We start from the raw sequence: 24,136 nt of genomic DNA, 5'->3' as shown, positions 1-24,136 counted from the left end.
CATTCAAAAACTTATCCCAATTGAATGATTCCCTTTGTTGTGGGGTGTTTTTCCCCCAAGCAGGCCCTAATAGAGAAGCTGAATCAGATATTGTGACTTTACCAAAGGTCACAAGGAGTCAGCTAGTGAGCTGGAAATAGAATCCCCAAACCTTTATTTGGATTCTCTGAATTTAAAAACAAATAAACTCTACTACAGAGAAAGAAAAACTAGAGAAACTAGGCTCACTTGACACTCCCAGGTCAGGGAATTGAAGGCAACCCAAATTAACAGCTGCCTTGGTCTGTGAGGACTTAGGAGGCGAATAAGACATAGAAGCTGCCTGCCTTCAAGGAGCTTATAATCCAGGGCAGAGAGATCAGGTCACTGTTCAAAAATCTCTGCCCACTACAGACATGCTTGTGAGCACCTAGAGGACCCCATCTTTACAGCCCCCACAGCAACTGGCACAGTGACCTGTATGTGAAAGGCAGGCAAGCACCATCTATTTGTTGAACAAGGGCCATAAGAGATGTACCAGCAGAACACTCTGGGGGTTGGTGGAGAATGAGGGACAGCTTTGTGAAGGAGATGACATTTGAGCTGTGCCTGGAAGGATGGGGAGGTTTTTCACAGGCAGCAGGAATTCGGGGGAGGGCCTTAGCAGTCCCCAGGAAAGAGCAATGGCAAAGCTCCTTGGCGGGCTGTAGGGGGGACCAAGCAAGGTCTGAATTGGGAGAGCCTGGGGCAGGCCGGAATAGTTAGCGAACAGAGAGGAGTAAGAGCTGAGGCTGGAGTGAAAAGTCAAGATGTGAGCAAGGAGGACAAGCTAGTGGACCGTCACAGGAGGTTTGCACGAGGGGAACAGTTTCCTGCTACGTCATCCTGCCCTGCACACCTGGGCCTCCCTGACCTTGTCGGTAGCCATGCGTTTCTTTTGATTGTTCTGTTTGTTATGTGGTTTGGTTTGGAGGTTTTCTGTGGTTTAGTTTGTTTTTTGGCCTTTCCCTTTTCCTTACAGTTTTTCACAGCATATGGTCCTGATTATGTGCTGGAAATCACGCCAAGCTGCCGGCCAGACCGCAATGAGCCCCACCGAGTCCAGCAAATCCTCAACTACATCAAAGGTGAGCGCCACCCCTCGAATCCTGCCCTCCTCATTCCACCCAGCTTGTGGTGGCCTGTAAGTGGGGGCTTCCCCAAATACCATTTGTCTTTTAGTGGCTAATCTTTACACGGACTCGGAAGGGAAACCTCTTCTTGGCCTGAGAGCTTGTAGTTGGAATTACACACTAGTCACTCCGGCTGGGATTGTCATTTGGCCAGCTAATGTCACCTTCACAGGGACAAAAGGTTCAGCTTTAGGCACCTCTAGTGGAAAGCCAGTTCTAAAGTGGAACTCCTTCTTTGAAAAAGAGCAACAGTCAAAACCCTCTCTAAGATGAAGGAAGTTCAAGTCAGCCAGACTTGAGGGTGGGTGTTGCAGGGGGCGGGGGCGGGGGTGGGGGGGCGGGGCACGGTCACAGACATCCTGTTCCAGTGTGGTTCCTTGGTCCAAGAGAGCCTTAAGGAAACGCAAGCCCACAGTGAATAGTCAGGGATTCTGACGCCCTAGGAATGGGTTCTCCAGTCTGACATAGAGCCCTGGGGATGGGGCTGCTGACCTAGTGTTCCCTTCTGTAAAGCTGGCCTCCCTTTATTCTGGCCTCTGGACAGAGGAAAAATGGCAGTCATCAGGTTATTGCCCTCCTGATCACACTGTCCACTAGCTGTTTGGGGACACTGCCCTCAGCTTGGTAGAGGCCCCATTCCCAGCCTCAGCTGCTGCTTGGCAACTCAGCTTGAGTGATCTACCATTTCTTTAAGTCGTTTGGGCACCCACGTTCCCGTTTAATTGAATGTGTGTGTGTGCATATTTGGTGTGTGTGGGGGGGGAGTCCTAATTATTTACAGAGTTAAGAGGCCAAGGGTATCTCATTGTCCATCCTGGAGAGTGAAATCCCCTCATTCATTCCTATAATGACCAAGATAACACCAGTCCTTCTAAATTTGACTCCCTCATCAGAAGAGAATCCAACATGAAGGAGAGGCCTATTCTGGGTCAGAGTTAGTCCAAGGAGACACATGTCCTGGGAGTCTTTGCCGAGGGTGATATTAAGGCCCTATCCTCTAGCACAGCCCAGTCTATGACAACAGCTGATTCTGTAGGCAGGGGCTCCACATCTCAGGCTCCCCTGACCAGAGAAAAGTTTCTAAGCTCGTGAGTCGTAGACTTGTAAAGTTAGGCTTGCAGTGGTGCTTATCACCTCTCTAAGGTATCCCACAGCCCTCAGCCTTCCCCTGACCCTATGCTTTCAAGCCACCTCCCTCTGCCCTCTCAATGGCTACTGATCTCTAAATTCCTCAGTTCCTAACCAAATCCTCCTGCCTCCTCCAACCCGTGAGGCCTTTAAAATCGTTCTTTTCCTGGCCCTTCTCTAGCTGTGCTGCAGCCCTGATTAACACTCATGTTCCCATCCTCACTTCCTCCTGCCCCTCTCTGATCCTGGACCAACTTCTCTTACCCCTTTTCCTTCAACTTTGCCATTTTCACCCCATCCAGGCTCTAAATCCTGGTAGAGTACAGACAAAGCAATAGAAACAGAGAAACTAAACAAGCCTCTGCAGCTACTTGCTCACACCTACGTATGTACAGATATCTGTATGCCCTCACGCTTTCCTGCACATGCACGCAGACACACATCTCCAGAGAGTAGTGACATCTTGCTATTGAGGAAATGGAAATGACAAGCGAGAGAAGACATAAGGAAGGTAATTCAAAGGGAAAAGAACTAGGAAAGGTAAGAAACCCAAAAGAGGAATAAATCTGTAAAAGACTCGAGATAAAAGCTCAGTTTGAGTTCTCATCGTGGCACAGCAGAAACGAGTATGACTAGGAACCATGCGGTTACAGGTTTGATCCCTGGCTTCGCTCAATGGGTTAAGGATCTGAGGTTGCCATGAGCTGTGGTGTAGGTCACAGATGTGGCTCGGATCTGGTGTCACAGATGGCCTCGGATCATAGACCAGCAGCTATAGCTCCGATTAAACCCCTAGCCTGGGAAGAACTTCCATATGCCACAAGTGCGGCCCAAAAAAAAAAAAAAAAAAAAAAAAGTTCAATTTGAGGGTTGGTTCAAAAATAATAATAATAGAAAATCCTAGAGGACATGGAAGTTACATGGAAATCAAGCTTTTTAAAAAGATCCTTACAGGTTTGGAGTTCCCTTGGTGGATCATCGGAAACGAATCTGACTAGTATCCATGAGGATGCGGGTTCAATCCCTGGCCCTGCTCACTGTTAAGGAGCTGTGAGCTGTGGTGGGGTTGCAGACACGGCTTGGATCTGGCATTGCTGTGGCTCTGGCGTAGGCCAGAGGCTACAGCTTCAATTTGACCCCTAGCCTGGGAACCTCCATATGCTGCAGGTACAGCCCTAAAAAAAAAAAAAAATCCCCTTACAGGTTAGAGCATTACTCTCATTGCAACAAATGAAATTAAACTGGGAGAAAATACGATGGACCAGGAATTGGGGCCTCCAAAGCAACTAGACACATGCAAGATGGGAAGATACGCCACACAGCATTTTGTCTACAAAAGAGTAAGGGATTTTAGTCAGCACGGATCTCAGTGTGAGTCACCAGGGCAAGGTGGCCTTCAGAGATGTTAATGCAGCATCGACCTCACTTTGAAAGAGCTCCAGACAAATAGGAGCATGTGCTCTAGGTCATTTGGGATGGGGATAGGACTGGAGCCCAGGCTCCAAGAGGTCTGGTTGGAAGAGCTGAGCTTTGGGAGAAAAGAAGACCCAGGGGGATGTAGTCCCTACTTCATATCTCTAAGAGGCTGTCACAGAGCAGAGGGCAGAGACAGACTCTATGTGGTCACAGGCCGCAGAGCTAGGACCCATGGGTAGGTGTTATTAAAAGGCAGATTTTCATGCAATAGAGAGAATTTTCTAACAATCAGAGCTGTCTAAAGTGGAACCGGCTGCCCAGAAAAGAATGAGGTCTCTGTCGCTGGAGACAATGCAAATAGAGACTAGACATTCACTTGGCTTTCATATCATAGAGGGGCTCCTGCATTGGGAGGAGGGTGATTGTACTAGGTTATTGTTAAGATTCCTTCCAATCCTAAGAGTCTAGGACACTGTACATTAAAATGAGAAAATAGAAAAACAATAAAAAGAAGATGATGAGAGTGCAGGGGTTGGTAGATGAGTCACAGTTGGGGGGGTGCCGCGGGGGAGGTGATGCTGTGTATAGGAAAGAATTGATGAGGAGAAGAAAAGAAACTAAGTGGCTGAGAGTGGGCGGGGAGGAGCCAGGGAGGGCGGACAGCAAGGAGAGTGGCTATAGAATACTAGGAATCCAGATTTTTCCATTTAGCCATCCCTTTCATATTGACAAAGTCTTGTGTTCTAGCCATGCAAATGAGCAGAGCACATAAGTCCAGAACCAAAAAGAAATTCAGTTAAACCTAGAAGAGATGAGGCTAGAAAGAAGCCCAAATGTTGCTAAAAATGGCCAGGCTAACCTGCTATACTGAGACCATGCCCCTCCAGCCTAGTGACGCATGCTGCCATCAGATAGTGTGTTGCCATGACAATGGTCAGTGTGGAAAGACTGCTGAATTTTCTGCATTCTGAAAGATTTTCCTGAACCTGCCTCTAAGATTATCATTTGTTCTTGCATGTAAAAACCTCAGTGAACCTGGCCATTTCTCACCATGCCTCCCTCCCCCACCCATCCCACTCTCTATGAAAAACAAAGGTGGTGGGGAAGAGGCAAGGATTATTTGTGGAGGTGGATGGCAATGAGGGAGTGGATGGATTAAGCTCCACTCTATGAGAGGGAATTTCACCAACATGTCTGGTTGAATTTGTTTAGTCTTTGAGCTTGGGTTTTTCTCTCTTTCTCATCACATCCCTTAGAAGCACAAAAGATGGGATTTTAACTTGTTGGAGGTCAAACCTGAGGAGATTCATCTTCTAGAGATGTGCGTTCCACGTGCCACGGATGACTTAGAGAGGACAGGCAAATTTGGACTTCACCGTATCCCATCTGTACTCCCCATCAGTCTTTCCAAGAGAGAAAAAAAAGACAAAAATAAAACCACGGAGGAGTTCCCTGGTGGCTCAGAGGGTTAAGGATCTGGCATTGTCACTGCTGTGGCTTGAGCTCAGTCCCTGGCCTGGGAACTTCCACATGCCATAGGCATGGCCAAAAACAAAACAAAACAAAACAAAATCCAAAAAACCCCTTCAGAGTCCATTCAAGCTGTTAGCTTTATACAGAGAAAAGCTATGTGTTGTTCCCACAAATCACACTTCTTGTGCCAATGAATCTTGAAGATATGTGTCATCGTTCACAAGGAAGTGTGGGTTAAAGAGTGGGCCGCTCAGTATAGCTCATGACCACTACTGTAAAATCACCCTCGCACCATCTCCGTGTGCTCAAACTTGTTTGCCTTTCCTCTGGCTGACATACTCCAGAGGAGTTGGCTTACAGTGCACCTTCCAGAGTTGGAGCAGTGCTGATGTGATCAATCCCCAGAGGCGGGCTAGCTTCCCCAGCCTGACTAGCTCTGCATGGGGAAACAGGGGTAGAGGTTTTCTAATCCCTGGTACCAATGACATTTGAATCAAGTGAAAGTCCCCAGGGGACAAAAGCCTCATGTTGCAGCCCTGGCTCAACCTGGGGACTGAAGGGGGTGGGGACGGGGAGGTATGCACATGCGAGTGTGTGTTGGAGCAGTAACTGGAGGTTTCTACACTTGCTCTGGGTTCCCAGACTCTACCCCAAGTTTGGCTGAGATAGAAAAGGAAACAACTAGGACCAGGAGGTAAGGAGGAAGAGGAGGAGGAGGAGGGGAGGAAGAGGAGGAGGTAGGGGGGAGGAGACAAGAGGGAAGAGCAGCCCTTATGCACATCTGCCCGTTCTGAGCCTTAATGAAGGAGGCTTAGTATGGCAGCCTCTATGGTACAGGGTTGGGGAGATGGGCCAGCAAACTGATGTGGGTGTGGGGAGAGAACACAGGAGAAATAATAAGAATAATAGCTACTGTTTATCTTACAGATGAGGAAACTGAGGCTCAGAGAGGATAAATGACAAGACCAAGGTCACCTTTTTTCATTCATTCATCAAGTTATTTCTAAGCACCTACTATGTGCCACACACTGTGCTAATAGGTGGTGGAGCAGACATTTGAAACCAGGTCTGTCTGAATTGAGGCTCAGACTGTTTGACCTTTCTGGTGCCCCTCCTCTCTTTGCAGTGTTGCCCTGTCAAACCTACTCATCATCCCACATCTGTTTTTCCCAATTGCCCCTGGTAAATCTTTCCCACCTTGTACTATACACCAGGCTCCTTCCGTGTGGCTAATCCAAATCATCTGAAATCTGATGTCTCTCTGGAAATGGGAGGAAAGACAGCCATGGACAACATTTGAAATTCCGGTCCCTGACCTAGGCCTTTTAGCCATACCTCCCTCACCCCACCTTAGTGTAATTGAAACTTCCAGCTTCATTTCATGCTGGATAGACAAGTAATAGAGAAGGAGAAAAGGCAGAAGAAGCCCACCCACCCAGCTCCTGCTGCCTGAAGTGTGCTGTGGTCGCCAGCCCCAGCCTACTCTTTACAGTTCCACAGCCCTAAGATAAGACCCTTTGCACATCCGCTGGTGATATTCTCGGGAGAACCACTGTGCTGAGTGTAAGCAGCAGCCCCTCTGGCAGCCTGAAACCTGGGATTGACATTCTTCTAGGGACTAGCAATTGGGGCATCAGGTCTGGGCATGTCCAAGGCCTGCTGGAGCCCCCGGCTTGAAGCAGTGCTTCTGCCTGGGGGAACTCTACACCATGGAAACTCGGCTTCTTGCCACACCTTCTCTTGCTCCTTGAGAAGCCATGAGGATAAGTTGAAAGGTAGGGTTGATCCCAAGACAGACTGACCATTTGCTTTAGGGCTTCTCAGAAGGACTTTGGAGCAGAATTGTGGAGGCTACCCTTAGCCAATTTGCATGACTTCAGGTGAGGACCTCTGTGACGTCCATCCCTTATCTCCCCTTGCATGCGCTGTCCTTTCTTTATCCCTCTCCAGCCTGCTGTGGTCTTTTTCAGGAGCCCTGCTTGCTTCACTAAAATGTGTAAGAATTGGAAAGATTGGTTATTGTTGTTGCTATCATTGTCGAATAGAAAAAGTCACAAAAATATCATGCTGAAAATTTGCAAAGATCTAAAATTAAAATGAAGGCTACTCCTCAAAGGTCTAGTAACTTCAACAGCAGCCTTTAACAAACCATGAATACCCTTGGCAGATTACTTTGGAAGACTTGAAATACTTACCTAAATCCAGTAAGTGAGAACTCCCATTATTAAAACCTACTGTGTATCACCATGGTGAATTCTTCACATAGGTGATCGCATTTCATCCTCACAATTATCTCATGAGGTAGGCAACTAGTGCCCACAAAGGTACTGTAACATGTCCACAGTCACCTCACCAGTAAGTAGTGACATCAGAATTTGATTCGAGGCCTGGTGCCCCTCCTCTCCTTGGCACTATTGCTCAGTCAAGTCTACTCATCATCCCCTGTCTGCTCTTTCCAATCACCCCTAGTAAACCCTTCCCACCCCGCAATGTCTCCCAAAGTGAAGCTCTGAACCAGGTTAATTTTAAGAAGTATCATTGTGTCCCTACTTTAAAGCCCAGTTAAATCATTCAGTGAATATTTTGGGGAGCTTTCCAAGTGCTTGGTGTAATGAGAGATATCAGAGAAGTTTAAGATGTGATCTGAGCTTCCGAAAAACAGCTGAGAAGTCTAGCTGAGGAGACAAAACTAACCCCCTTAGACAGATAAGGGCTAAAGGGCTAATGCAAGGTAGAAGGACCAAGACTTTAGGGAGAGTGCTGTCAGAAGCTTGGGGTGTTTTAAATAGAATAGGGAAGTGCTCATAGCAAGAGAAATTTGGCTAGGTGGGGGTCAGGGGCAGATGGTAGGTTCCCTTGAATTTCAGGCTGAGTTGTCCATATTGGATACAGTATAGTGGGAGCCATTCTAGAGTCTGGAATTAGGACATGACATGACGCAGTGATATTTGGATGGATCATGGCGGTATTCCAAGGTATTCCTGGAATAATGGTGGTGGGATACTCCCTATCCTATTCTTCCCAGATGGCTTAGAGCTGTTAGGAAGAGAGTATCAACAGCACTTGGAGGTATGTCATTTATAGGGGATTGTGAGAAAGGAGGAAGTAAAGATAACTCTGAGGCTTCCAGCCTGGATACCAACAGAGATGGGGAGCCATTGGGGGAGTTTTACAGAAACATATACTTGACCCATTCTATTTTGATACATTGAATTTTAGGTATGATACAATGTCTCAGTACAACTACATGAAGGAATTCATTGCAGCCAATTAAAAAGAAATTTTTAAATATAATTTAATGACAAGAGAATAATGCTCATGATAACTATCAAGTGAAAAAAAAGGACATGATTTAATACCATATAGTCTCAATTTTGTAAGTAAACGTAACATGTGTGTTAAGTAATTGTGTGGATAGGCATAGGAAAACCCTAGGAGGAAATAAACCAAAAATGATAACCGTAGTTATCTTTGGTGGTAAGATTGGAATTATTATTGGAGTTATCTTTGGTGATAAGATTGGAATTACTTGAAAATTAAAATTTTTCAAGTAATTTTTCACTTGTTCTTTATTCTTTTTCTCTATTTTTCAAAATGTCTATCATGAACACGTATTGCTTTTATAGTCAGAAACAGGGAGTTCCCGTCGTGGCGCAGTGGTTAACGAATCCGACTAGGAATCATGAGGTTGCGGGTTCGGTCCCTGCCCTTGCTCAGTGGGTTAACGATCCGGCATTGCCGTGAGCTGTGGTGTAGGTTGCAGACGCGGCTCGGATCCTGCATTGCTGTGGCTCTGGCGTAGTCTGGTGGCTACAGCTCCGATTCGACCCCTAGCCTGGGAACCTCCATATGCTGCAGGAGCGGCCCAAGAAATGGCAAAAAGACAATATATATATATATATAGTCAGAAACAGGAATACGTGTTGGAGTTTTAAGGAAAATTTAATCTTTTAACAGACCATATGTCCCAATTTTTGACTTACAAAATCTAGTCACAACACCTGCACCCTGCTAGAAAAATAAGGGACTGGAGATGGACGATTGTACATGTCTGAAGTGCTGTTTTCTTTCTGGTAATTCTAGAATGCTTCTATTTGTCTTGAAAAGCAGGCCTCCCATGACTCATCGTGTGAAGTCTCTTCACTCTAGTAGAAGGGCAGAAAACCCAGATAGCTACCTGGGACCACTTCCCTTTCCAAAATTCTCATCCACTCCAAGGCAACTATCTCACTTTGTCTTTCTGGATTTTCTCTTCCACTCCATTGATCTGTGTGTCTATTCCTGTCTTGATTACTGTAGCTATATAATAAATCTTAAAATCAGGTAGAATGATTCCTTTTTCTTCTTTTTCAAAATTGTTTTAGGGGTTCTCTTGTGGCACAGTGGGTTAAGGATCCGATGTTATCACTGCTGTGGCTTGGGTTGCTGCCATGGCACAGGTTTGATCCCTGGGAACTTCCATATGCCATGAACGCAGCCTAAAAAAATTTAATTCAAAGTTGTTTCAGCTATACTAGTTTCTTTGCCTTTCCATGTAAGCTTTAGAATAATCTTGTCTATATCTTTAAAAAAAAAACAACCCTTGATGTAATTCTGTTAGGAAGTGTGTTAAACCTGTATATCAATTTGGAGTGAATTACAATCCATGAACATGGTATGTCTCTCCATTTATTTAGATCTCCTTTGATTTCCTTTATCAGCATTTTGTAATTTTCAGCATACAGATCCTGAACAGGTTTCATAACTAAGTTTTCCCCTTTTTTTTGAATTACTGTGTTTTTCATTTTGGCCTCCATGTGTTCATTGTGTGTGTGTGTATATATATATATATATATATATTTCCCTGTATATACAATATATATATATTTCCCTGTATATACACATTATTTTTGTATATTGTGGTTATAGCCTGTGACTTTCCTGAACTCATTTATTATTTCTAGGTGTTTTCTTGTAGACTTATTAGGATTTTCTATATAGATTACCATTCATCTGCAAATACAGTTTTATTTCTTCCTTTCCAATCTATATGCTTTTTGTTTCCTTGCCTTATTGCACTGGCTTAGACTTCTGGTATTATATCGAATAAGAGTAGTGAGAACAGGAGTTCCCATTGTGGCACAGCAGAAATGAATCTGACTAGTATCCATGAGGATAAGGGTTTGATCCCTGGCCTTGCTCAGTAGGTCAAGGATCTGGTGTTGCTGTGAGCTGTAGTGTAGGTTGCAGATGCAGCTCAGATCCCACGTTGTGATGTAGGCTGGCAACTACAGCTCTGATTCGACCCCCAGCCTGGGAACTTCCATCTGATGTGGGTGTAGCCCTAAAAAGAGGAGTAGTGAGAACAGACATCCTTGCCTTATTCCAGAACTTAGAGGGAAAACATTCAGTGTTTCACCATTAAGTAGGGAGTTAGCTGTAGGTTTTGTAGTTTTTCCTTACAAATTGAGACAGTACCCTCTATATCCCTAGTTTTCTGAGAATTTATGTCATGAATGGATATTGAATTTATTAAATGCTGTTTCTGTATCAGTTGATACTAATACTGATATCTATGTAATTTTTCTTCCTTAGCCTTTTACGTTACATTGACTTTCAAATATTGAACCAGATTTTTGTACCTGGAATAAACCCCACTTGTTCATGGTGTATAATATATATATTAAGGATCCAGCATTGTCACTGCTGTGTATTATACATCATCTATAATTCTAAGAATTAATTCCAAGAATGAATTGCTAAGAATTCTATTTGCTAATATTTTGTTGATGATTTTGCATCTATATTCATGAGGGATGTTCGTCTGTGGTTTTTTTGCTGTCATCATTTGCGTTCAGTATCAGGACAATACTAGCCCTATAAAATGAGTTTGAAAGTGTTCCCTTCTCTTTTATTTTCTGCAAGAGATGTAGAGAATTGGTGTTAAATCTCCCTTTTAGTAGGATTCTCCAATGAGACCATCTGGGCCTGCAGAATTCTTTTTCAGGAGGTTTAATTTCTACTTTGATACCACTGTGGTCAGAAAACATGTTCTCCATAATTTCAAATATTTTCGGTTTGTTGATGTTTGTTTTAAAACCCAGTATATGGTCTATCTTGGCATGTGTTCTGTGAGTGCTTGAAAAGAATGTGTATTCTGCTGTTGTTTGGTGGAGTATTCTTTCAATGTCACATAGATCCTATTGATTGATAGCATTTTTGAGTTCTTCTATATCGTTACTAATTTTCTGCCTAGTTGTTCTATTATCAATTGCTAAGAGTGGGATGTTGAATTCTCCATCTCTAATCTGGATCTATTTCTCCTTATAGCTCTAGCAGGTTTTGTTTCAGGTACTCTAAAGCTCTGTTGTTTGGTGCATACACATTTAGGATTGCTATATCTTCTTAGTAATGACCCTTTTATCATTATGTAATGATATTTCTCTGTCCCTGTTCATTTTGTTGTTCTGAAGTCTGCTTTATCTAATATCAATATAGCTACTCCATACAGCAGAAATTGGCACAACATCATAAATCAACTATATTTTAATTTAAAAAAATACCCACTCCTGGGTGGGGATTTCTTTTGACTAACGTTTGCATGGCATTTTTTATTCTATCCTTTTACTTTCAACCTACTTATATCATATTTGAAGTGAATTTCCCATAGACAACAGATAGTTGGATCATTTTTTTAGCCACTCTGTCAATCTTTATCTCTTAACTAGTATATTTAGATAATTTACATTCAATGGAATTTTTACATTAGAGATTAAATTGGCCATTTCATTTTTTATTTTCTCTTTGTTCCCCCTGTTCTTTGTTTCTCTGTTTTCTTATTCTACCTTTACTATACATGACGTGTACCTTTGTTCAAATTCCCTTTTGATTCATCTGTAGTGACTTTGATTGTATATCATTGTATAGGCTTTTTACTGGTTGCCCTGGGTATATATTATACCTAAGTAACTTACCACAGTCTACTGGTATTGACATTTTACTGGTTTGAGTGAAGTGTAGAAACCTTACCTACTTGTTTTGTTTGGGCAATGCCTGTAGCATGCAGGAGTTCCCAGGCCAGGGATTACGCTTGCACCACAGCAGCAGCCTGAGCTGTTGCAGTGACAAGTGCCAAATCCTTAACCTGCTGCATTATAAGAGACCTCGATTCTTACCTACTTTTAAGTCCCTTTTCCCACCCCAATTTATGATCTAATTGTTCTTATATAACCTAATAGATATTTCCTCTGCATATATTCAGAACCATATCAGAGAGTGTTATAATTTTTACTTCAGTCATCAAACATAATTTAGAAAACTCAGAAGAAAAATCTTTTCTATTTACCCATATTTTTACCCTTTTCTTTTTTCTTTCTTCCTTCCTGGTGTCCCAAGATTTCTTCTTTCATCATTTCCTTTCCATGTCAGAAGCTTCCTTTAGCTAATCACTTAGGGTAAGCCTAGGAGCAACAAATTCTCTTAGTTTCCCTTCCTCTGAGAATATTTTTTATTTTCCCTTCATTCCTGAAGGACATTTTCACTGGATGTAGAATTCTGGGTTGACATTTATTTTCTGAAAAATGCTGTACCACCTCCTTCTGACCTCTATGGTTTTTGTCATGAGAAAACCACTGTCATTTGCATTATCTTTCCCTTATAGGTAAGCCTTTGTTGTTGTTATTGTTGGGTTTTATTTTTTTTCTGTTTTCCAGATTTTCTCTTTTTCTTTAGTTTTCAGGGATTTGATTATGATAGATCTTGGTATGGATTTCTTTGAGTTCATACAGTTTGAAATTCAGCCAGCTTCTTGTCTTTTGCCAACTTGGGGAAATCTTTAGCCATTATTTCTTCAAATACTTTTTCAGTCCCATCTTCTTTCTTCTCTTCCTCTGGGATTTTGATGACATGAATGTAAGATCTTTTATTATAGTCCCACCTGATCTGTCATGAGAAAACCACTGTCATTTGCATTATCTTTCCCTTAGAGGTTCCACTCATTTTTGGACTATTTTTGTCTTTTCTTCAAATTAGTTAATTTATATTGTTCTATATATTCCAAGTAACTGATTCTTCCTCTGCCCTCTCCATTCTGCTGTTGAGGCCACTGTTAAGGTTTTTTTCAATTTCATGTATTGTATTTTTCAATTCTAAAATTTTCATTTAGTTTTCTTTATTTCTTTGCTGAGAAAAGCAAAGAAATAACTGTTTGTAACTGCTCATCGAAGTTTTTTTTTGATGGCTGCTTTAAACTACTTAGAAATTTCCAACATTGCTGTCCCTCTATGTTGGCATCTCTTGATTGCCTTCTTCTCATTCAAGTTGAGAGTTTTCTGTTGTTGGTACAGTGATTTTCTATTATATCCTGAACATTTTAGATATTTTTATGAAACCCTGCAAATCTTCTGTTTTAGCAGCCTTCCTCTGACACCATGCTGGCAGGGAAGGGAGGCACCACCTCATTACCTCCAGGTGGGGGTAAAAGTCTAGTTTCTCCACTTAGCTGTCATTGACAGCCTAGGGGGAGGAGGGATGCTTCATTATTACTGGGCAAGAGTGGAAGTTCAGTCTCCCCACTGGACCTCAAGAACTACCCTGGACAGGATTGACAGTGGCACCTTGTTACTGCTTACCACGTGGCCTCCACTGACACATGGTGGGTGGGCCTCCTTCCCATTGAGCAGAGATTGAAGTCCTGGCTTTCCACTCTGCATTCTCTGACACTACCCTTGTGGGGTGGAGGGGGAGCCTGGTTACTGCTATGCTCATTTCCTATTTTTATGTTTCATTCATTCAACAAATACATATTTGGTGTTAATACATGCTAGGCATTATTCTAGGTGATAGAAATGTAAAAAGGACAGGTGAAGGCCTTGCCCATCATGGAGCTTTGTTCTAGAGGGGAAGATAGTAAGCAAATAAGTAAACATTTAGTGTTGATTACTGATAAATTTGAAAAGGGTACTATTTTAAATAGGGTGATCAGTGAAGGCCTCTATGAGGAGGCGACATTTGGAAATAGAGCTTAATGCAGTAAGGAGAGGAGCTTTGCAAAAACTGGGGTGAAGAACACTCTAGATGAAGGGGAGAACAGGATCAAAAATTGTGAAGCAGGAATGAATTTGGTGTATTTAATTATATAGGTTTTACTGTGTAATAGAAAGACATATAACTATCACATCAAATACTTCGATTTCATAGATACCTAGCATAGGATGAATTTATGAGATTTTTTAACAAATATAAGAGAGGTTTCCACATAAGTGATGTGTAAATATGGTGAAATTGTCAATATTGAAGTTTAGGAAGCAAATCTATCACTGAGGTAGAGAATGTAAATAGCCCCATTTAATATATGAGAGAACTCAGGGAGGTTAATTAGCTTGTCCAGGGTCACACAGCAAGTAAGTGAAGGAGCTGGGTTTCCACATGAGAAACTGAAGATCATACCCAAGGTTTAGAAGAGGAAACACAGAATCTTCCTTCTGCCAGGTAGAGCTGCTGGTTGCTGCATACAACAAACCAAAAACTTTTGAAGAACAGTTGGAGGCTCTAATGTGTTTAATTAAGCTTTTTTTTTCTGTTTGCCCAAAGTTCATGCCTAAAGCAATTATATCACTTAGTCCCCTCCAGCCTTTAGCTCTAAGATAATCAAAGGGCAAAAGAGAGGTTAGAACTTATTAGAGAAAATAAGGTAAACCACTCAGTGTTCTGGAATGCCTAACTGTTGACAATTCTCTCCATCTACCCAGAGGCCCTCTCTCCGTCTACCCAGAGGCCCTTTAACCAACTGAGATTCAGGTGCTGTCTTTAGCACAGCCGCCAAATCCAGCAATGTTAAGGGCCGTTTTATGCCAGAGTAAGCAGGCCCAGCCTCTCTGGCCTTGCTGCTGAGGGACAGCCTTTGCAAGATTCTCACCGCAAAGTTCTAGAGGAAGCTATGCAGACGTCCCATCTCAGGGACTGCTCTGCTTTACCTGGACACCAAAGAGCTCTCAGTGTTTGAGAAAGGGAAGCATCTTTATAGGCTCCTGGTTTACCCACATCCTCCTGCCTCTTTGCAGCTCCAAGCATATTTTGGAGGGAGATTTCATAAAGATTTCTAAATTGAGTTAGAATTTCAAGTCTATTGTGACATGCAAATTAGTCCTGCTTGCCCGTTGGCAGCAATGCAGCTGAAGTGCCTAGAGACGGGGCCATAAAATGAAAACATCAAAGTGATTAAATGTGCCCGAAGAGCATAATTGAGTGCATGAATAAGAGAAAATAAAACAAATTGATTTTCTCCAGTGCCAGAAAAACAGAATAATTGAGAACAAAATAATAGACTTTGAAGTAATCAAAGTGAGGAATGCACCATAGTGACATAGAAACCGCCAGTTGTAGGAGAGATTTATTGTGTTTCTGTTATCATTTTTACAACTTTAATTTCATTAGCTAATAAATACAAATCAATTGAAAAATCAGTCAACCAGAGAAGAGGCAGTCCCCAGCCAAGATTTTTATTCACATCTCTAAAACAGGCTGAGGTGGTGATCCTTAATCTATTTTCATAGGCACACATATCCCCCATGAGCTGGAAAACAGGTTCTGGGAGGCCCCTCTGCTTTGGAGGTGATGTTCTGCTCTGTCTGTTGCTTTTCACATATAAGTTTACAGATTCAACTTTCCAAAGGATCACTTTTATACCCCGCCAAGGTTTCCAACAGACAGAATTGCCTGAGTACAGCATCTTGGTTTTTACCAAGATGCCATTCTCATGGCACTGACCAGCTTCTATGGTCTTGCACTGGATCACTCTGAATCCATGTGGTAGTGGCGGCAGCAGCCATGGCAGCCAGAGCACCTGCCACTCTCGCAATACTGCTAAGCATCTGTGACTCACTGCTTCCATCATCGTATCCCCCTGGGAGCCATGATGCTGAGAAGGAGCTGAGGAGGGGAGCCAAGCCAGGACACCTCTTATGCTAGTGATAGTGATAGAGCACTGGGGACACCAAGCTATGCTGAGACCAGGTGCTCGAAGATCACAGAGCCGACATGAGACCACTGCAGAACTTTTTATGGCTCCTCCCAGGAAAGAATCCCTCCACCCCACTCCTCAGCTGTTCACAGACTGGTGCACTAGCCCTTCACTTCAGGATCTGCAATGATGGTTGAGGCCTTTTTTCCTTTCATGGGCCCTTGATCTACTGTGGCAGCTATTGGCACTTCCAGATGTTCACAACACACCCTACCTTTGGGGCTTCACAGTTAGAGGCCATGCCTTTGGCTCCAGTAAAGGTCTTCAGGACCATGGGGATGGTAAGCCAGGGTGTGCAGAAGGAGTTGGCAGTACTGAGACTGGCACCACTTGCTGGCTCCATGAGGATGGCATGGTTCATAGATTGTGCCTGCCAGGCAATTTGCCCTGGAGAATTTCTCTTTCAAGAAGCACCTAGAAGCTGAAAGGAGTCTCTCTGACCTTCTGGTGGCGTCCAAGGTCCAATCATGATGTACCTTGAGGTGAACAGGGAATGTTAGCGCTTTGCTCTTTTGTGCAACAGAGCGAGAGTTTGTCACCGGTTCAGGCCTAAAATCCCAGCTTCCACTTCCCACTGGCATTTGGGTGGAGCAAAATGGAGCAAATGGCTTTCACAACTCTAAATCATTATACAGATGTGAGGCTGTACTATTCTTCCTGCCGCTGCTATTCCCATTATCCTGGATTTCCAGACCCAGAATTTTTGTCTGAAAAAGGACTGCGGAGAAAGCTCAAGGACCAAAGAACCTGGAGCTGGGACTCCAAAACGGCTGGGAGGCATTGCCCAGCCCAGCAGATAGACCACTCCTAGGCCAGGCTGAGCGCCACAAGCTGGCTGGCTGGCAGGCAGGCAGCTCACTCCTGTGATGTCACCTCTCCAGTTACTTGTGCCTATCCCTCCACATGGAGTCAGCAGATTTAGGCACAGGAGGGGAGTAAAAATGAATCATAGGCTATTTTAGAAATTGCTTCGATTCTGTTTGAGACTGAAGGAGTTCCTTACAAATTAGGACCAGAGCACCCAAAACATCAGGGTAAATATCCCCCAAGGGCTGATACCCTCTAAAAGCCAGAAGCCTGATGGAATGAATTCATAGCCTCAAGTTCTAATTCAGGTCAGAGGCAAATAAGTGGTAATTGGTGGTTACACTTAATTGTCATTGAAAGGCTTTCTGATGACAGGAGGGATCTACATTCCAAGGCAAACAATACAATTAACAATTAAGAGCTAAAAATTAAAATCAGCCATCCATTTCAGCACAAGCCTAAGGCTCCATAGAAATCCTTTGTTCTGCCATTGTTTCCAGGTAGAGTGAGACCCTCAAAGCTAGTGATGGGGCCGCAGCTGAGGAACTTCCTCTAGGCCTGGATCACACTAGATGGACCTCCACACCCCCATCTGAAAATTGTTCAAAGGCTCCCCATGGCCTCTAGGAAAAGACCATGGCCTTCAAGGCCCTTGGTACTCTGGCCTCTGACCATCTCTCCAGCCTTGTTGCCCCCATCCCTGACACTCATCCTGTGCTCTGGTCACAAAAACTTTGCAGGGACCTTTATACATCCTGCTCTGTTTCTGCTGCCTGGACCATTCTCTTTCCCTTTGCCCTTCAAGATGCCACCTCCTCTATGAAGCCTTCCATGTCCTCTCTCTTTGTATGCCCTCAGCACTCTGTACAGACTGGTATTATATGGCCTTGTTGCTGTGGACTATGATGTGTTTGTCTCCATATATGCTTTCCTTGCTAGACTGAGAGCTTCTTGAGGGAAAGAACTGTGTCTTGTTCTCCTCTGTGGCCCCAGCACTCAGCATGGGGTTTAGCTCATTGAAGACATGGGGTGGGGGTGTCGCATACAAGATTCTCAGATAGTAAAGGCTGGTGGCAGCAGAGCAGCCTGGGTAGCATCTGTCCAAAAGCAATTCTTTCAATGATTTTTCTCAAAATGTGCCTCATATACCTCTGCATGAGAGACGATTTGAGGTGACACAAAGACGGTTTCCATCTTAATAGTCATATATGTTTTAATGTATGTTTTAAATGTACTAAGCACAACATTATTATTGTTTTTGTTATTACTTAAATAAAGCCAAAATAAGTATTTTTAAAAAAATTTTTTGGCCGCACCCATGGCATATGGAAGTTCCTGGGCCAAGGATTGAATCCAAGCCACAGCTGCAGCAATGTCTGGTCCTTTAACCCACTGTGCCAGGCCAGGGATCGAACCCACACCTCTGAGGTGACCCAAGCCGCTTCAGTCAGATTTGTAACCCATTGTGCCACACCAGGAACTCCCAGGTATTAACATTTTTCAACTAAGTTGATATAAAGAAAAAGAGTTACTATTAATACAGATGTTAAGTAGATATGACAATGTTCCTGAAAGGGGTACTCATATAATGGAAGTTTGGGGAACCCTTTACAACAGTCCTAAATTCGCATCTAGATGTTCATTCCTTCAGTGACTGTAGATTAATCAATCTTTGAGCAATGTTGAGGGGGCTGAAAATAGAATGATGAACAAGACAGACACACCTCTACCCTCATGGAGCTTGTGAGAGGAGACAGACAACAGTAGCAAGGTAAGCATTCCAGATGTGTTTGGCGTGCTAAGTGCATTGAAGAAAATAGAACATGGAGTTCCCGTCGTGGTGCAGTGGAAACGAATCCGACTGGGAACCATGAGGTTGCAGGTTCGATCCCTGGCCTCACTCAGTGGGTTGAGGATCCAGGTCGCAGACGCAGCTCGGATCCTGCGTTGCTGTGGCTGCGGTGTAGGCGGGCAGCTGTAGCTCTGATTAGACCCCTAGCCTGGGAACCTCCATATGCCACAGGTGTGGCCCTAAAAAGCCCCAGGAAAAAAAAAAAAAGGACAGGAATATGTGACAGAAAATGAGTGACCGGGGTGGCCACTTTGGGTGGTCATCAGACCCCTCAGAGGTGACTTTTGGGTTGAGACCTGGATGATGACAAGAGTCAGGAATGAGAATATCATTCCAGGTGGAAGGAATTACACAGGCAAAGAAGGGGGAGCCCCAAGAGGGAAAAATGACTCATGTATTCCAGGAATGCAAAGAAGCCCCACATGGCCAGAACAGAGTGAGCAAGGAGGGTGGCAGCAGACAAGAGATCAGAGATGGGGGCAGACCCTGCAGAGCTTGGTAGCTAAGTGGTTTGGTAGCTAGATGTGATTGGAAGCCATAGAGGGTTTTGAGCATAAGAGTAGTATGGTCTAACCTAAGTTTTAACAAAATACTCAGGCTGCCATATAGAGAAAAGGTTGCGGGGGACAAGGATGAAAGCAGGGAGACCAATATTGAGGCTATTAGAGTTGTCCATGCAAGAAGTGACTGTAGTTTGGAATAAAGTTATAGCAGTGAAGGTTGGAGGAAAGTGGGTGGGTTTGGAATATATTGTGGAGGTAGTATTGACAAGACTTGCTAATGGATTGAAAGGGAGCTTGTAAACAAAGGAGCAAATAAGGATGACCCCAGTCAATGTCATGAAGGGAAAAAAAGCAAAAGGGAACTGTTCCATATCTATACTGTCCTATATGGTAACCACTAGCCACATGTGGCCATTTAAATTTAACTTACTAAAATTAAGTTTAAAATTCAGTTCTTCACTTGCACTAGCCACATTTCAAGTACTCAATAACCGCTTGTAACTAATGGCCATCATATCAGGCAGCATAGATATAGAACATTTCTATCATCCCGGAAATCTCTATTGGACAATGCTGCTCTACATTAAAAAGACTAAAGATTATGAGACTAAAAAGACAAGGCACAAACTGTGAGAAATATAACACATATCCAATAAAGGACTCTGAGCCAAAATATATCAAGAACTCTTAAAACTCAACAATAAGAAAATAACACAATCAAAAAATGGACCAGAAATTCTCATTGTGGCTCAGTGGTTTAAGAACCCGACTAGTATCCATGAGGATGCAGCTTTGAACCCTGGCCTCGCTCAGTGGGTTAAGAATCCAGTGTTGCCACAAGCTGTGGCATAGGCCTGAATCTGCAGCTCCAATTTAACCCCCTAGCCCAGGAACTTCCATATGCTGCAGGTGCAGCCATAAAGAGAAAAAGGAAAAAAAAAAAAAAAAAAGCGAAATGAGCCAAATGGAATTCTCTTGTGGCTCAGTGGGTTAAGGATCTGGCATTGTCACTGCAGTGGCTTGGGCTGCTGCTGTGGCACCAGTTCGATCCCTGGCCTGGGATCTTCCACATGCTATGGGTATAGTCAAAAGGAAGAAAAAAAAAAAAAAAAAAAAAAAAACGAAAACAGGCTAAAGATCTTAACACACACCTCACCAAGGAAGCTATACAGATGGCAATTAAGCGTATGAAAATATATTCACTGAGTTCCCGTCGTGGCTCAGTGGTTAACGAATCCGACTAGGAACCATGAGGTTGCGGGTTCGGTCCCTGCCCTTGCTCAGTGGGTTAACGATCCGGCATTGCCATGAGCTGTGGTGTAGGTTGCAGATGCGGCTCGGATCCCGCGTTGCTGTGGCTCTAGTGTAGGCTGGTAGCTACAGCTCCAATTGGACCCCTAGCCTGGGAATCTCCATATGCCGCGGGAGCGGCCCAAGAAATAGCAGAAAGACCAAAAAAAAAAAAAAAAAAAGAAGAAAATATATTCACAATCACGTCACTAAAGAATTACAAATTAAGACATACCTCACTGAATAGCTAAAACCAAAACACTGACACTACCAAATGCTAGAAAGGATGTGGAGCAACAGGAACTCTCATTCATTGCCGATGGGAATGCAGAATGGTACAGTCACTTTTGGAAGAGATTTCTTCCAAAACTAAACATAGTTTTAACATATGGTACAGCAATTATGCTTCCTGCTATTTACTCAAATAAGTTGAAAATTCATGTCCACACAAAAACCTGCACATGAATGTTTATAACAGCTTTATTCATAATTGCCAAAACTTGGAAGCAACCAAGATGTCCTTCAGTAGGTGAATGGATAAATAAACCATGGTACATCCAGACAATGGAATGTTTTTCAATGGTAAAAGGAAATGAGCTATTAAGTGACAAGATGGAGAGGAAACTTAAAAATGTGTTGCTAAGTGAACGAAGCCAATCTGAAAAGGCTACACACTGTATGATTTTAACCATATGACATTCTGGAAAAGGCAAAACTATAGAGACAGTAAAAAAATTGGTTGTTGCCATGGCTTTGGGGAAGGGGGGGTAAATAGGTGGAGCACAGGATTTTTAGGGCAGTGAAACTATTCTTTATGATACTGTGATGGGGGGTGCATAACGTTATATATACACTTGTCAAAACGCATCCAACTGTACAACACCAAGAGTGATCCCTAATGTAAACTATGAACTTTACTTAACAATAATATATCAATATTCACTCATCAACTGTAACAAATATACATACTAATTCAAGATGTTAATAATAGGGGGAAATGCCTCCCAGGGGAGGAGGAGGCCAGGGGAGAATATAAGAGGTCTCTGTACTTATTGCTCAGTTTTTCTGTAAACCTAAAACTGCTCTAAAACAAAATCTATTAATTAGCAGCACCAGCAAAAAAAGCTAAAGAGAGTGCTCACCAGCACCTAGTACTTGGCAAAGAATAGACACTCTGCAAATGTTTATTGAATAAATGGATGAAAAAATGAGCCAGAAAGTTGATGAATCAATAGACCTCAAGCCTCCTCAGTCCTAGTTCAGCACTCTTTCTTATACATCAGAGATAGGGTGACGATATAATTTATTGTCCAGTCCAAGACACGAGAGCGAAATGGAGCAACCATGGGCGTAAATCAGAACTGTCCCAGCGATAATGCAGAGATCACAAACTGGGAGCCACATCTTGCCTCCAAAATTGTTTTGTTTAGCCTCACATATTGATGTCCTCCATGATATTCTTCAAAAGTTTAAAGCAGCGGTCCACATTTAACACCGTGGAAACTTTGCATAACAATGTGAATTTCCAACTTCTCTTGGACAACAGAAAGATCTGCTCACACTGGGCCCACAGTGCTACACACTAGTGAATGACTGAAGCCAAGTAGCAGCTGCCTGCTTCGTGAGCAGGTACCTTCCTGTTTGCCACAAACCCCACCTTTCCCTATTGTGTCTCCTACTCTAGGCCAAGTATAAGTTTCCATTTCTCATCTTGCTGACCCCATTTTGGCTTTGTTTTCTTTTGTAACAGAGGTTTTGTGGGGTTTTTTTTTTATCTTTTTTCTGCCTTTTATAGGTCTGCACCCATGGCATATGGAGGTTCCCAGACTAGGGGTCCAATCTGAGCTGTAGCCACCAGCCTACACCAGAGCCACAGCAACATGGGATCCGAGCCGCATCTGCAACCTACACCACAGCTCACGGCAACGCCGGATCGTTAACCCACTGAGCAAGGCAGGGACCGAACCCGCAACCTCATGGTTCCTAGTCATATTCGTTAACCACTGAGCCACGACAGAAACTCTAACAGAGTTTTTTTAAAAGGCAATTATTTCTCATATTCATGTCATGATGCAAAGTAGGAAAAAGAGAAAAAAAAAAAAAAGATCACGAGGGCTCCACGTGTCTTGCTCCTATTCTGCTCTACTCACATCCAGTACATTTCTGGCCTCTACAGGCGTTTGAGTTTGCCGCTCTGGTCAGGACTCTGTGTCTCCCCAGGTCCCATGCTGGCCTTTAGAATTTTCTCAGGCTGCCACCCACTGCTGGAAAAGCTAGATGCGAGGGGAAAACAATGGGCATTATTTAAGCTTACATTTTCATTGTTACCCAAACTCAATATTGCTCATCATCAACTTTTGGTGGAAATTGTTTCTGTTGTTTTTCTTAATTGCCTCCAAATGTAACTGGAGAGTGAGACAGAGCAGCAGAGAACGCAGCACCCACCTTTCCTTTCTGTGAACATGTGTTGGGACGCTTGGACATAGGATTTTGTTCATCCGGGTGCTGCACACACATTCATCAAGTTCTGGCTGTACTTACAGATGGAAGGACCCTCACTTCAGTACCAGGATCCCCTGTAGGTTTTCCTCAGCAGAGACAACAACATAAGCCAAGGCCCACATGGAGATGGGAAAATATGGATGGGGCACATTCGAGCAAAGATGTTAGACTTCATTCATAGGTGGTCCAGAGCCGCTATTTGGAGCAGAGGAGGCACGTGATCACAGCTAGAATTGTGTGGGGGACAGCTTCAGAGGTGGAATACCAGTTAAGAGGTGGTTTCAGTGACCTGAGTGATGAGAGGTGCATCTAAAGGAGAGGTGGAAACAGAAAGGAGAGGACAGATTTGGGAGACACCTTGAGGTTAGGCCTGACAACTCATAAAATGTGGAGGGAGATGAAGAATCAGGGAGTTCTCTTGTGGTACAGCAGGTTAAGGATCTGATATTGTCACTGCAGCAGTTTGGGTTGCTACTGTGCCACGGGTTCAGTCCCTGGCCTGAGAACTTCCACATGCTGCAAATACGGGGGAAAAAAGAGAGAGAGAGACTGGGAACTATACCTAGTCACTTATGATGAAGCATGATAATGTGAGAAAAAAGAATGTATACATGTATGTGTAACTGGGTCACCTCGCTGTGCAGTAGAAAATTGACAGAATACTGTAAACCAGCTATAATAGAAACAATAGAAATAATTATGAAAAATTTAAAAATTTTAAAAAGAGAGAGAGAGATATGAAGAATCAAAGATTATCCAGAGATTGTGAGCTTAAGGGTGGAAAACACCAAAAGCATGACCCAAAAAATAAACTTTTGCTTTGCAAGAGTTATGAGAATGAAAAGATAAATTATATACTGAGATAAAATCTTTGCAAATCACATATCCAACAATAGATTTGTATCTGGAATATATAAAGAACTCTTCAGACTGAACAGTAAAAAAAAAAAAAGAGTCTAATTAGCAGAAGACATGAAGAAGATATAGACAGCAAATAAGTACATGGAAGGATGTT

At 43.2% G+C, this 24,136-nt stretch overlaps 1 protein-coding gene across 1 annotated transcript in view; it reads left to right on the top strand.

The window, feature by feature from the left end:
* HDAC8 (histone deacetylase 8) overlaps positions 1–24,136 on the top strand; it is a 240,500-nt gene that overhangs the window by 213,633 nt on the left and 2,731 nt on the right. Inside the window, exon 10 of the mRNA XM_021080459.1 lies at positions 1,001–1,106. Coding sequence (XP_020936118.1) covers positions 1,001–1,106 — 106 coding nt within the window. The remainder of the gene's footprint in view (positions 1–1,000; positions 1,107–24,136) is intronic.

The sequence above is a fragment of the Sus scrofa genome, chromosome X, assembly GCF_000003025.6.
Source record: "Sus scrofa isolate TJ Tabasco breed Duroc chromosome X, Sscrofa11.1, whole genome shotgun sequence".
Lineage (NCBI taxonomy): Eukaryota > Metazoa > Chordata > Mammalia > Artiodactyla > Suidae > Sus > Sus scrofa.
Note: the sequence above shows the minus strand (reverse complement) of the source record. Positions and strands in the feature narration are given on the sequence as shown.